Raw genomic sequence first — 15,338 nt, 5'->3', positions numbered from 1 at the left:
AAAGACAGTGTGGTGATGTAATTCCTCAACCTTTGTAACTAATGGCACGTGTTTTAATGCAGGCAATCACTTAACATTATATGTTATCTGGTATCTGGTGTTATCTTTTTTCTTAAGGACACAATAAACTTGTTGTGGACTTAAACACGAAGAGCTTAAGTGGCCCAATAATATAGATAAACAAACTAATGAATAAGATGCAAGGCCTTACAGTGTAATTCAAACAACTTTATCATTGAGGAATCAAATACAGAATAGTTCACTCTGCTTATATTTCCAGAGAAGTTGGCATCAAATGGTGCCGAATAGCAGTGAAACAGAATAACAGGATTGTAAGTATTATAGTAAGAAAGAAACCAACTCCAGATGTGACGTTGAGAAAAAAGAAAAGGAAATGCTGTATCTGAAATGGTTTTGCAATGACATTGATTCAATGGATTCAAATGTACTTACATTAGTTTCAAATCCATAATTTATACATCACAAATGTATGTTTAACTGCAGTGACAGTAAGTTGGTTCCTAGTGAGTTAAACATAACCATGGGGATGAGTAGACATCATATGAGACATGATTCTCTCTACATTTAATCAAATGGTCCAATGCTCATTATTCAGTACACTCTTAATTGAAAAGGAGACGCTTTTGTTCAGAATTTGAAATCTAATTCAATGGGATGATTACCTGACTGTAACTGTTGTCTTAAGTCTTAGTGCTTGATATTACCATATCAAAAACGTCTCTAAATATGTCATGTTTTATACTTTTCTTCTGCTCCCATTTGAGCAGCACAAGATATTCAGTGTAATTACTATCTTTTAAGGGATGCTCATTTCAACTCGTTTTGTTGGATTCTGTGGAGTCTAGCCCTGTAATCAGATATACAACACAAATTATATGATGCATGTCGAGTGAAGCCAATGATTTATTTCGACCATGGCTTTAATATGTAACCTGAAGGAAAACATGCAAAATAATTTATTTCACAATTTCTTGACATAATGTGAAAGCAAATACATTTTATACTATTAATTGCCCTTTGCCATTTTGCATACAGTACTCCAACTTCAACAGTAAACAGCTTTTGGTGAGGGGCTGATGTTTAGGTTCAGTGAATGTTTTAGCTCAAATTCCAAATACATTTCACCCCTCCATCAGGAGTGATAATAAATCATACATTTTGAAACAATAGAAATGGCTATAATTCAAAAATGGAATGACTCACAATGACTGCCTCCCTGTGTCGACGTTTGTGTTCATAGAGCTCATTTGTACCTTTTCTTCATAGCTTATGGAGGTCTTGGGCCCTTTTACAGTGTCAAAGTCAGAGGGCATGTCAAAGAAAAGATCATCATCAAAGCAGTCCTCGTCAGATGGGGATGCCATGAAGGGCAGCTTTATGACCCAACCAGTGAGCAGCCCACCAACTGCAGATGCTGCGATGGTGGAGAAGATAGCTGCCACCTGGTAGAGAGCTTGTTCCTGCGCAGTACGACCCAAGCCCGGCTTCAGTCCAGGAATCAGCCTTTGCAGTTCCAGGAGCTTCGGATCTCCCTCAGGTGGAGCACGATGGGCAAAGATCTGGTACATGCTGGGCCCGTAGGTTTCTTCAGTGGCTAGGAGGATGGCACAGATCCCTGCTGTGGATGATATGAGGCCAGTGAGTCCGTGCAGGTTGTGAATACCACACTGGTCTTGGATCCTCATGTGCCGGGCCATAAAGGGGGTCAGGTACCTGTATCCAAAGAAACAGGCAGTGCAGCCCATGATGCCCAGGGCGTACGCGGCTACAGGGGAAATCATCATGTCCACAGAAGCCCCAACAGTCACGCCACCTGCCAGAGTCACGTTCTGAATATCAGCCATTGTGAGCTTGCCTCTCTTATTGAACACTGCTGAGAGTGCAAAGGCGGTGATAGTGGATGAGCTTAGCCCTAAAAAAGTGTGGATTATTGCTCTGTGTTGATCGTCACCCTTAAAGGTCAGAGCAGAGTTAAATGAAGGCCAGAACACCCAGAGAAACAAGGTTCCCATTAAAGAGAGGATGTCAGAGTGATAACTAGTGATCTCTTTAGAGTGTCCCTCATTCAGGCTCGGGCGGTACAGCACAAACGTCACCCCTAGACCAAAGTAGCAAGCAAACAGGTGAATAAGAATAGAGCCACCTGCATCATTGATTCTAATGTATTTCAATACAGCCCACTCTGTCACAGCGAAGAAAGGGATCTCCAGTAAAGCCATGACCAGGAGCTGAATAGGACTGGTTTTCCCAAGCACAGCTCCGAAAGAGATGAGCACCACAGCACAGGCAAACTCTGCATTCAGCAGGTTGATCACTCCCAGGTGAATTTTACCAGCATAGTAAAACTGGAAGAAACCTTGAATCAGGATCGCCCACTGGATCGAAAATGTAGCCGTAAGAAAGTTGAAGACCATTCCACTGAAGCCATAGAATCGGAAGAAGGCCAGCAGGCACCCGAAGCCTATGAAGATCATCATCTGCACGTCGGCAAAGTAGGGATAGTCTTGATAAACGGAGTTCTCCATCGGGTTGGTCTCATTGTTTTGCAGCTTAGCATTGGCATTATCATCATAAGTGACAAAAAAAGCATAAAGTACTAACATGACAACCTCTGACAGTAGCACGAACGCCGGCAGGCGCACCTTCAAACTTGTAGACACATTCATGATGAAGGACAGCTCACAGTTGCTACTCCAGCAGCAGGAACACAACACTTTATACCTCTATTTTTTATCAGATAAGAGCTAATGGCTTTGTGTGAGGAGCATCGGCCCAATCAGCGCAGACTGTACTTTAATCCTTCATAGATTCCTCAAAATTACACACATCGGTCATGTTTAAAGTTAAATCTCTGAAGGCAGATTTCAAGAGCATAATTTAGGGTAAATTAAAGACTAATAAGGATGCTGTAAAACGGAGGTTTGCATTCATTTGACACAACAAAAGCAAAATGAAGGCTGCATTCAGGCAGTAAATGCTGCGCCACATAGCAGTTGTTAAATTACAGTTTAACAACTAAACGTGATATTAGTGTAGTAGATTATTACACTGAAGTGTCACAATCTGAACTAATAAACTTCTTTCAGGAACTGGTCTCATGACCCAAAGGACACTAAGTGGTAATCATATGCCTGGACAGGCTCAAGATAGGACTTTGGATCAACCATGGCACACAAACCGTTACAGCTGAATGTTTTATAACTCCAACTTTTGGATTACGATCAGGTCATAGAGGAAAACTTCTGATTTTATAAAGTTATGTATAGTTAATTTCCTGACAGCCAACTCTGTTTATATTTCTTGTAGTTTCCTGCCACATAAACGTTATTCATTGTACTGTTCATGATATTCTTCATTAATTACATTCATTTTGTTTATTTGATCGTTTATTTATTAATTTTCTGTGTATAGTATAGTTAGTCATATAAATATTTCCTTTATAAAGAACTTGATCATTTGATTTGTGTGTATATGAAAAAATACATCACTGTACACCCGACTTTGAGTTCCTAAAATCGTTCCTGGGAAAGTGCTTGAGTTTAAAATGAGCCACTTTAGAGGCTGTTGGCCATCTTGGCTAGCTCAAAATGATCCCACTATTCTCAGCTGTGTTTTTTTTTGTTGTAGTTTGACTCAAATAATTTTAAGATTTCATTTCTGGCTGTTTACATTTATTGGGTGCTAGCAACTAAAAAGTCACATAAAACAACTGTGGGTGCTGAGCTACAGAGACAAGGGACATTGTAGTTCAGCTACATGATATGTGCAGACTGTAAACTGCTGGTCATCAAATCAAGACGCTCCATTTTTGTTGTTTTCAAGATTGTTTGGATTAATGGCTTTAAGTGAAATTTAGTTGCTTCAGTTTCAGGGTCCTGGTATTGACCATCCTGCTGGTTCACAGTCACACTGTCATGGCTTAGTAACACCATCTTTGTATCTATAAATGCTGCTGTAGCGGAAAAAAATGTATAAAGTAAATATCTATCTATCTATCTCTATCTATCTCCTTTTATGACAACATGTGTCTTTTGAGTCTATTTGGAGTAACCAATTTGGAGAAAGATATCTCAGTTTTGTGTAAATGTGTAAATGTCTGCTAATTCTGCCCAGAGAAAGACATTACTTTTAAGATGTGATAATGACAGGTGATGCCAAATTTAGATTGTGTATCTTGTGATCGTATCACGGTCCGGTTCTCGTGTACATTCACGCTCCGGAGCAGCAGAGGCGGCAGAGAGAGAAAAGAGAGAGAGAGAGAGGACGATACAAAATATAGACGAGGAAGAGGAATCCGGACTCCCATGATGCATTGCACTGCCAACGTATGCAAACAGGAACATGGCTACCGGTGCTTAACATCAGCAGCCTATCGTTTCAATACACTTCTGTTGACCCGACACAGTCTGTGACAGTATAATATTTGCTGTGCCTCCGCCACAGAAGAAAAGCCTTCTTCGAGTGTATCGGCGGAGCAGCAGACCTTCTAAAAAACAACGTCTTCGTTGTTCATCAATCACAGACAGGTAACGGTTCAGTTAGCTCGGTCGACGGCTAACGTTAGCATTGTCGTTAGTCGCCACATCAATTCACTTACATTTTAAAATGTTGGTGAAATGTGTTTCATGATAAGGCGAAGTAAAACACGACAACGGCGTCTTACCGGTTTACTAGTGTGTCCTTTAAATGTCCACGGACATCTGTAACGTTAGTGTTTGTTACGTGGAGCGTTGACACGACTGCACTTCTGTGTGGAAACCACGAATAGTTTCAACATTTGTGGTTTCATTTCATGAAGAGACAGACGTCACCACGACTTCTGTCTTATAATTATAGTTATTTACATTTAGGCCTTGCTTCAAGGGAGTCTAACTAAAGAAAAATCTGATTAGCTTAACCCACATCCTCGCTCTTGTGGACAAATGAAAGCGGACTGTGTTTTCATAGAAAATACCCATAAAGTCTGTAAAGTTGTCTGTCAATTTGCTCCTAGGAATCCTCAAAAGAGCCAAAGCTTGGCAGAGACTAGACACGTTTCCTCCTGTTGTATTGTCTCATAATGAAGCTGGTTTAAGGAATGTAAACTCACCAGTCGAGTGAGAGTTTTCTTTGCTGACGTTCACCCTCATATTCACCTGAATGTCTGTATGGACTTATGAAGAAGTGCCTCTCTGTGAAAACATCACACCTATCTGAGAATAGCTCCAATCCACCCTAATACAGATGCTGCACTGTGTATTGTACTGTTTCTGTGATTTACTTTTATTTTTATAGTAACATCGGTATCTTTAGACGACTGCTGTCATGATTAGATGGTAAATAAATTAGGCTATCGTTCTGTTGTTGTTGTTGTTCAGTTCAATACCTGAGTTTAAAGGGTAGAGCTGGCTTTTTCCATATTTTTTTTTATCGTCATTGTGAAAAGACCAAATACCAACCACGCATTATTCTAATACATTTATGAATTTCTTGCCCTGTCTGTGGTTCTCTGTCCCAGACCCATTCATTCTTATAGAATATGTAAATCTTTATGATATCAATGATAAAGTTTCTTAAAAGAAAAAACGCCAAGTCTGTTTCTAAAACCGCTGGACACTGTAGAGTTTAGCTATCGTTATTTAAACAGGAGTTAAGAGTCGGGGCATGCATTAATACATATGTAGTGCTTTGTGGCAGTCGGTGTAGGATAGGCTCTAAAGAAGCTAAAGGGTCCATGTACATTGAAGACATGTCATCCAGTGTAACATGTGGCTTCCTGGTGTGTTTTCATAGTTTTTGGATGTCATTAGAAGTCTATGACAAGGAGGAATAATATACATTAGGCTTTGGCTACATAGACTTCTTATTAGGATCAATTCATTGTTGGTTTTAGTCTTTTCACGGGATTATCAACGCAGAGTATTAAGTCATCTGTATAGATATGTTCAAAAGAGAACATTAATTTAATTGTACCACCGTGTAGGGGTTACATCAGTGTAATGAGTGAATGTGTACCCAAACAATCTCTGCTGTCATAGTGTCCTGGTACTTCATTAATCACCAAGTTTGTCTTTGCAATAACAATCATTGGCGATACTGAACAAAAAGAGCCATGCTAATAATGGAGTAATCAAAAATATAATCCAAAAATGTATTAGTATTAGTTGGAGCCCTAGTTTTAAGAGCTTGCGGTCTGATGGATATTAAGCTGACCTCCTGTATCATCCTGGGAAGGTGTTACTGCAGCTTTTTGTCGCTTCCCTTGGCAGCAGCCTGCCTGCTGCTTTCATCCACTTTCAAGGCAAGGCCCAGTTCATCTGTAACAATCCTGCTGTCTGTGGAGCAGGTCCAGGTTTGTTTTAGATGACGATATCAAAACAGTTCTCACTTTGAACCAGAGACTGGATAAAATTCACAAGTTAAATCTGACCTCTGTTATATAACACAAAGTGTGTCACTTCTATTTTAGGGTGGCTTTTTATCTTGAAGAGACGGTACAATAGGAATGTATAACTTCAGTATGTGAAATAGTGCTTTCGTGATATGATTTCATTCAATTATAGGCACTTCTTTCAAGAAGTCGTATGGTGATATAAAGTAGTAGAGTATTTGTTCCCAGAAGTATTTGTGTCTTTTGAATATATCTATACAGATGATTCCATACTCTGCTTTGGTAACTAAATGTTTTACTTAAGAAGGTCCTCTACCGTTGTCTTTCAGTGTGGGTCAACATGGCGAGTCCAAGGACCAGAAAAGTTCTGAAGGAAGTGAGAACCCAAGACGAGAATAATGTAAGCCTTGACAGCAACCGTCACTTCTTAGTCAAAATAGTGTCCCCTCACTGGACCCGTATAATCCACATAGCTGGTGGTAGCAGGTGTTTTGGGATGCCTGCAAAGTAGCACAAGTTCACTCTCCTTCACAAAGTTTCCCCGCTTTCATCAGGGATCAAATAAAATGGTGGCAGTAATTTTAGGTCTGAATTTCACTGCCAGTGGACATCTTGTTGGCCAGCATCTTTGGTGCTAATATTTGACAGATATGTGTCCTAAACTAAAAATAAAAGCACAATATGAATACATGTAGTATTGTTCTATTTATTTAACGGACACTGCGGTGTGAAATGATTGTGTACAATGTTAAAACACATGGGGTTAGTGGACTTTTTGTATACCGTAGATATTTTCCTTATAAATGCAGGATCAGGGATCAAAGATGTGTAAATATGTTAACTGTCCAACGCGCCTTGTTGTTTTTCAGCTATGTTTTGAGTGTGGTGCTTTTAACCCTCAATGGGTCAGTGTGACCTATGGGATCTGGATTTGTCTTGAGTGCTCCGGCAAGCACAGGGGCCTGGGAGTACATCTCAGGTGAGAATAGTGGACCGTATTATGGTGGTGTTGATGCATTTGAAAATGCTGGACAGCCTGATAATAATGTATCTTTTCTGCCCCGTCCACAGTTTTGTGCGTTCTGTCACCATGGACAAGTGGAAAGATATTGAGCTTGAAAAGATGAAAGCGGGAGGAAATGGAATATTCCGTCTATTTCTTGAAGTCCAAGATGATTATGATGCGACCTGGACGTTACAGGAGAAATACAACAGCAAAGCTGCTGCACTCTTTAGAGACAAGGTGAGGTGTGCAGGTGGAAAGCTCTTTGGTCAATTTGTCTATTGGCAGAACGATCTAGTTTTTGCTGAGGCCTCTTTGAGATGACTAGCTTGTGAAGGTGTCTTATTTTGATCATTCTGTATATGACAGGTTGTAACTTTAGCCGAGGGTAAGGAGTGGTCCATTGAGACATCCCCTGCCAGAAACTGGACATCTCCTCAACCCAAGACCAGACTTTCATCCTCTCATCGGTAAAAGTGATTTCTAACACACTAGCACTATGGGCAATGGCAGATTACAGGACGGGCATTAAAGCGGTGAATTCATGCTTCTGTCAAACAGCTCTGGAGGACCGGGACAAAGCTCAGCAAAACCTGGAGACAAAGCTTTTGAAGACTGGTTGAGTGATGATGTTAACTCGTATCAGAGGTGAGAGCCTCACATTCTCTACATTTCTTTAATTAGGCACTTGTCTGTTGGTTTCTTTGTCCTAAGTGTTTTATTTCTACATTATGTCTTCATGCTTCGTTAGTGGAGGGGGCTATAGTGGGAATCAAGAGAATCGGTATGTTGGCTTTGGCAACACAGTGACCCCGGAGAAGAAAGAGGACGACTTCATCAACAATGCCATGTCTTCTATTTATTCAGTAGGTCACCATGTATATCGAGTTGTTCGAGTTGTACTTTTTATTGTATTTTTCTTCCCCCGGGGCAATTTTTAAAATGTTTAAATTTTATTTTTGCAGGGCTGGAGCACTTTCGCTGTTGGAGCTAGCAAGTTTGCGACTATCGCTAAAGATAATGTAAGTGTATTTACGTGATGAACACTTTATTGTTTTTGTGCTGTACGGAATTTGATTTTTCTGCATGAAAAAAAACAATCCAGACAATCCAAAAAACAACCCTCATAAAAAATAAAGAGGTCATTCATATTTGTTTTGTCTTTTCCCTCTCCTCTAGACATCTAAACTTGCAAACCAAGCAACCTTAAAGGTAAGACTGATGTAATAACGGGTAACCTGTTACTAGAACTACGACTTTTTGTCTGTCGAGATTGCGTTTGAAGTTTTCTTCTGACAGCTCTGTTTTGTTGAATAGGACCCCTGTAACTAAAGGGAATTAGTAGTGTTCAAACAATGTGACATTTTGGTAAATCTCTTACCATATAATGCAAATGTCCAGCTGCAATAACTGTGTGACTACTTTAATATCTCTTTGCCTTCTCTGGATGTAGTTAAAGGGCTATAACGCACCCCCAGAACCGGTAAAGCAGATAATAAGTGCATGGCGCTTTTTCTGCATCGTTTTTTTTTCTTTACACATTACCCGTTTTTTTACATTTTTGTTAGCTTGTGAGTTGTTTTTTGTCACACTACAAATATTTTGCAAAATGGTGAGCGCCATCTTCACGCGCTTTTGCTTGGATACTGTGCTTTTCTTGGGGCTTATTCTTTGAGTTTATGGATAACCTGTGGAAGACAGTTTGTAACTGTATTGTGAGATGGGGATTGACTTTAATTCCTACCCCCAATATAGAAATGTTGTTCCCGGAACTGTTCACTCGCATCCATTGATAGTTATCCATTTATGCATGACAGGTTTTGTGTTGACTGCTAACCATGCCGTAGAAGTGTAATGGTATTTAAAGACAATTAAGTTTGGCATTATTCAACATCAATGCAGAGCAACATTTGGTATTTTTTTTATGTACAGGTGTTTGCTCTTCATCTGTTCTGTTATTTTCTATAAATACGGCAACAACAAAAAAAATCCTAAGGCCTAAAAATTTAAATTTACAATATTGTAATCGTAGTTGTAGCTCAGGTGGCACCCTCTACTGGACATAATGGTGTAGCCATTCAATCAGGACGGGCCTACCCGAATACATGCGGAACCCACTGTAGATAAGGCAGCACACATAACACAGCTGTCTGCCATCCTTCCCATGGAAGCGTCGAAAGTGATCCCACTGCTGCTGGCATTGAATCTAGTGCATGGTTGGGCAGGCAGGGGGCAGCGCTCTCGGCGTGCGTCGGGGCACTTGAAGCAGGCGTCGTGAAGATCCGTCCCAGTGACGAGGCCGGGACATGACGGCTACTGACGGCATTCTTCAAGAGGTGACTCCATCTGTGCAGATGAGCAGTCAGCGGGCAAACTGCTGTACACTGAAGAGAGAAAGGCAGACAGCTGTGTGTGTGTTGCCTTATATACTGTAGGGCCCACACAATTCGGGTAGGCTCATCCTGATTGGCCGGCTGTGTGTTTCGGTGGGCAAATACGTGCTCACGATTGGAGGAGAGTATTACCCACAGAGTCCTGTGTGAGTTAAGACATAAATCCTATATGTAGCATGTTTCTTTGATTATCTTAGGAGGCAGAGTAGAAAAGCAAAGATGTTGTCTTTTAATATTTTGAATATAAACAAAGACTTAAAAGGCTTCTAGTGTTTCACCAAACTCTCAGTAAGAAATTGTATGCAGTGTTGCCTCATAAGAGAAGTTTTTATAACCATTACACCCTCTAGTGCTTGCTCAGTGTCATGGTGAATGGGAATGACTGTCGCTTCATGCAACTTCAGAACAAGCAGCTCAGTGTCTTGCTCTACTGTGAATGTTTAACTGTTTCTCATTCAAGTGAATTCTCCCCTGTGACTTCCAACCAGGCTGCAGAGTTAGGACAGACATTAAATGAGAACGTTATCAAACCCACCCAGGAAAAGGTAACATTGATGTTTGAAGTTGTAGATTTGGTGGTGGGTTAGACTCCTTTAGAGAAAACAAACAGCTTCAGATGTGAATGTGCTATTTTCTGCACTGCTTGTCTGCGTCAGTTTATCTGCTTCATGCCAGCTTACATTAAACGACAAAAGCTGCAGTTTTATGGCTGCAAAAAAAAATAAAAATCAAACCTTTGATTTCTCCAGTGACTCAGCAATGGGATTTGAAGAAGCACACAGCTGTGAACTGTTTATTTGGGAACGGATGTGAGTCAGATTGAACTGTCGGTCACTGGATAAGGCTTAAATGTACATTTAAACAGATATCATGCCTCATATCAAGGCTTTCAGTTTTTAGTTTAACTTTTGTAATTAAAGTCAAGCTTCACGAAACAATGTTAAAAGTTAAAATGCCATGAAATGACACAACCTCTAGCTCCTCAATTGACAGTTAGTTGCTCACTGGCTTTGCAGATTCAGCGTGTTTAAGCGTTTGCATCAGAATAAGCTTTGTTTTTAAGCTAAATCCCTGAGGTCCTGGTGAGTTGTTTCCACATAACTGCTCTAACTCTTTACTGTCAAGTGAACCGCTCCTGGAAGTGTCTTTAATGAGATCAAATGAGTCCTGTTTAGCTATACGTGAACTTGATGTATTTTGGAAAGGCCAATGACTGAGAGAAACTAGTTCTAAACTAAACGTTTTTGTCTTCTAATGTACAGTTGGCGTTTGTGATTTACGCTCTCTATAGTAAGCGCTTTTGTAACGCTCTTCTTGCTCTCTTGCTGAGCGGTTATAGCTCCTTTACTTTGAACTTATTTTCTCTTGAAGAATAACCTTTTGTTGGATTCAAACAAAAGGTTATTGTTTTCTCATGTTGATTATCAGTGCCATTAACAAAACGCATCGCAAACTGCTGCTTATAACATGTGAGTTAAACAATGGATGGATATTGTTGTTTTTAAAAGTTTTTAATAATTTGGCTCATTCAGGTAAAAGATGGCAAATTTCTAGATGAAATGGCAGTCGGCATCAATGAGCTGGCAACCAAGGTAGGACGGGCAGACCTCTGCCACGCTGTACAGACGCTAAACCAGTCTCCTGAGAAACGCTGATCCAACACTTTTAATTTAAGCTGAAACTGCAGAGCCAGCCTCGGCCCCCTGCAGCAGACCCCTCAAAGGAGACTGGTTTCGCTGTGATGATGAATGTTTGAACAATTCTAATTTAATGTCATCTCTCGTTTTTCTTGCTGCCATTTTTAATCTGGTGGTGAGTACTTGGTGTTAGAAAACAAACGTGTGTTTTCAGTTTTATTATTACTGCCTCTAACTGTTGCTAAAACTAGAAATGCAGAATAATAGTTTAATTTGTTGTGAAGCTAATATTGATTGTTTATGGACAATTTGGAGATTTAAATTCCTTCAGTTATTCTTTCAACCACCATTAGTGTTTACCATTGGATTTAATTTTCAGATTAAGTAAAATACCATTTGTTTCTTACAAAGTCACAATGTTTTAACACGTACAGCAGCAGCTGCTTAAAAGTCTCGTCTGTTCTTTAGGTTCAGGGAGCTGGTTCAAAATTGACAAATCTCTTCTCGGGAAAACCGGAGGATGGGTAATAACAACTTCATACATGTTTTTTATTTTATTTTTTATATCCCACAAACAAATCTGTTGTACTGTGTGAATGAATGCAAGGCAACATGAAGATGGTGTTTTGACTGTGTTCAGGTGTACCGGAGAGAGCTACCAGAACATGGATGCCACTGAGGGATATCAGGGCAGTTCTACCCAGCCGGTCTCAAAGGACTTCTGGGAAACCTTTGGCAGCAACAACTCCTTAAAGGCCAAGCAATCACCCAGCAGTGACAGCTGGACCATCGCGGATAATTCTGCAAAGAAGAGCTCTGACAGTTGGGACAATTGGGGCTCCGAAGCAGCGTCCAACAACAAACACAGCACAGAGGAGAGCTGGGAGGCCTGGGACAACAACTGGGAGAACGCAGAGGGTAAGACGAAGAAGAGTCCCACGAAACCTGCTGAGGAAACCTGGGATAATGCAGACTGGTAGTGACCTCACAACCAATACATCTCCTCACCCTTCTCCCTCTGTTTCTCTCTCTCTCTGCTCATCTCACTGGCACTTTTAGGGAAAGAGCTGTGTCAGCTTAGTTCCCATCAATCCATTCAAAAATATATTTATTATAAACCCAAGAAACGATAAATGAAGCCCGGGGTTAGGTTTTGCTCATTGTTAAAGGAATATTCCTAAAATGTATAACCATACTGACTTGCAGTCATGTATTTTACTGTAAATTGCCTTCATCGGCAGGAAGTAAGAAGTCAGTGTAGATATGGTCATAACTCTCTGCCTGGGCTCCCCAAATATATTCCTCTTAACGGTGAAGAACAGTGTTCATACCGTATGGGTTTAATGATACTGGTTCTCAATTCAAATACAACACCGATGCATGACGGAGAAAATCTGACACTGTAAATATCAATTCTTGTAAATACAGTATGATTGACTAAACACTAATGACATGATTTTCTGTTTGTTCAATCAAATGGATTTGTTTTGCCCCTGGACCTTTTGCACATTTTGTTCTCATAAATGTATTTTGAAAAGCATGTTTGATGAAATCAGAGAAACAAACAACCGCTGGAACAAGTTGGCTTTCATGAATCAAGTCTGTGTGAATACGTAGAATTTAAATTCAATAATCTAATGTGTAATGAGTTGGAGCTACAGTAAATTACCTTTTGTAGTATTGTTTCATGTTGGGGGTTTTTGTTTTCGTTTTTTATTTGTTTAAAATGTGCAAATAGTCGGTGGGTTTGAAAACAACGCTGTGGATACATTATCATGTTTTGAAGAGCAGAAAATGGACTGGATGTTTTAAAGTTTAATTCGTTGTGTCCCAAACAAATAAAGTTGATCAATAATTGCCCCGTTTAACTTGTAAAACAGTGAAGTTGGTGTTCACGTTGGTGTCATCAATGAGCTGTGAACTCTTTTTCATCCTCGCCATCAACAGCTCGAGACCCGTCTGCGACTCCCACTCAAATATTCATTGCAAAGTTAACTTTTTTTTTTTTTTTGGCACATCCTCAACATCATTTTAGGATTTTTTTTTGTTATGCAACTCTTCAAGTAATGTTACTTTATACTTCAACATTAAGTTATGTTACAACATTGTTTTTTACTTTACAGTTTAATATATTAGGGTGGAGAATTATCAAGCAAAAATATCCCAGAAACCAATCACAAAATCATATTCTGAAGCATTGAATTACAATAAAATGTCACAATAACGGCCAATAATTATTGCTCTACTTGTGGGTTTACCTGACTTTGAAGCCGGCTGATACTTTTCGAATTAAAGCTTTCAAAGTAGAGATTCAACATTTGGTATTTTCTGATAATTTGTGTCTACAGAATAAATATGCATAGTTTATTGTCGATGATGCCACACAATCGTCTCATTTCAGGTTAATATACATGTGTATATATGTACTGTATGCGAGTGTGGAGGTTGTTTCAGTAACAGATGTTTGCTGCACGGTGTTGTCTGTGAGCCTGTAACTTGTGACCTCAGCTGAACTCACTGGTAATTCTACTTTTCATCTCGTATGAAGCACCTCTGTGTTCTCCACATCTGGGTTATTGCACCTTAGTCCTTATGTGTCGTGAGGATTTGATGTCTCAAATCTTCACACTTGTTCATGAGGCCCATTATACGCTGGATGTTAAGACGGTCATAGCTGTCAAACACTTGTTATGAAGTTATTCGCCAGCTGCAGCTCATTGTTTTAACAATTGGAAATGTGATCGGTGTGAAGTTGGGTATTTGACAAGCCTGTAGTAAAATTCAAACGAGCCATCGAGGTTTAGAACTAGGACAATTTAGCAGAACCTGACTTTCCCACGTTGCCTTTAATTCCCTATAACATAAGGAGTTGCAACTTAATCATACTGTAAAAGTTTAATTTGCCTGTTCATGTAATAACCTACAGATGCTCATAGAAGATGCAAACCCCTCAAACTGAACTCAAGTTAAATACACTTGAACCAACTCCAGGTCTGGGTTTGATTTTTCTGAATTAGTTTACAACAGAAGATAAAGTTAATGACTTATATGAGAAGACATCTTAACATCTTTGGTTTGCACCTGATTCTTTGAGGCTTGGTGTCTGTAATAATTGGCCAGTTAATTATTAACTGCTCATAGCGCAGTCTACCAATGCAATTAAGCTGCTGGATTGTTTGTTATATTAGGGTGTTCTAACACTTTGCTGTACCTCTGTAGGCAGTACTCATAATTAGTAAAGATGATATTTTATTATCGCAGGTTTTAACGTGGAAGGCCATTTCCTGGGAACTTTATTCCATGTCCATTTCCTCATTTCCTACCTCTAAGAAGTCTTCAGTTTACAGCGGAGTTTTTTTAGTCGGGGAACTTTTAGTTTGTTCTGAAACTTTCAGCGTTGTTTCGATGTCGACGGTATTGCAGCAGACTTTGCTGTGGCTCATCTTGTCTTTGCTGAATGAAGTGTGTTACAGCAAAGCAACAAAGATGGGTCTATAGCATTAGTGTGTATCTGTAACATTACAATGATGTAAACAAAAAAAACAACGACGATCACTCCTGGAACATTTGTGTCACTGAACCTCTGTAGTCGTGTTCATGTCATGTGTTGAAAAACCTTAAACAGCTGTGACTGCTTTCTCTTGATGACTGGTGTCAGTTTGCTCGTGTGTCTCTGATGCAGTGAGGTGTACACGTCCGTAAATCACCATCAAATATATATATATATATATATCGTTAACCCCCAGCCTTCCCTACTAAAGCTTTGTGTCAGTCATTTTGATTTATTTTCATTTTATGATGGCATGACTTAAAACATATAAACTGCCAGAAAATGAATAGAAGACTTTGTTCTGTGATATCTGTTTTCAAAAAGAGGAATATTTTAACAGTCTGAAATCTGTATCGGAGCTTAT

The 15,338-nt window shown here is 39.7% G+C and overlaps 1 protein-coding gene and 1 pseudogene across 2 annotated transcripts; one reads left to right on the top strand and one right to left on the bottom strand.

Moving 5' to 3' along the window:
- Nucleotides 1-1,220: 1,220 nt before the first annotated feature.
- On the bottom strand, nt 1,221-2,687 carry LOC142970719 (ammonium transporter Rh type B pseudogene; annotated as a pseudogene).
- Nucleotides 2,688-4,332: 1,645 nt separating this feature from the next.
- arfgap1 (ADP-ribosylation factor GTPase activating protein 1) lies at nt 4,333-13,281 on the top strand. 2 transcript variants are annotated; one of them, XM_076111074.1, is made up of 13 exons: nt 4,333-4,547; nt 6,721-6,791; nt 7,261-7,370; nt 7,463-7,634; nt 7,764-7,864; nt 7,956-8,042; nt 8,146-8,260; nt 8,360-8,416; nt 8,574-8,606; nt 10,276-10,332; nt 11,320-11,379; nt 11,893-11,948; nt 12,065-13,281. In XM_076111074.1, exons 2-13 carry the CDS (start codon nt 6,732-6,734, stop codon nt 12,402-12,404), a joined length of 1,248 nt encoding a protein of 415 aa, XP_075967189.1. In that variant the 5' UTR covers nt 4,333-4,547; nt 6,721-6,731; the 3' UTR covers nt 12,405-13,281. The 2 variants fall into 2 exon arrangements, with proteins under 2 accessions (XP_075967189.1, XP_075967190.1); XM_076111075.1 differs by lacking the exon at nt 10,276-10,332.
- The last annotated feature ends 2,057 nt before the right edge of the window (nt 13,282-15,338 follow it).

Source organism: Anarhichas minor, unplaced genomic scaffold (genome assembly GCF_050575085.1).
Source record: "Anarhichas minor isolate MPS153535 unplaced genomic scaffold, ASM5057508v1 ptg000043l, whole genome shotgun sequence".
In the NCBI taxonomy this organism is placed as follows: Eukaryota; Metazoa; Chordata; class Actinopteri; order Perciformes; family Anarhichadidae; genus Anarhichas; species Anarhichas minor.
Note: the sequence above shows the minus strand (reverse complement) of the source record. Positions and strands in the feature narration are given on the sequence as shown.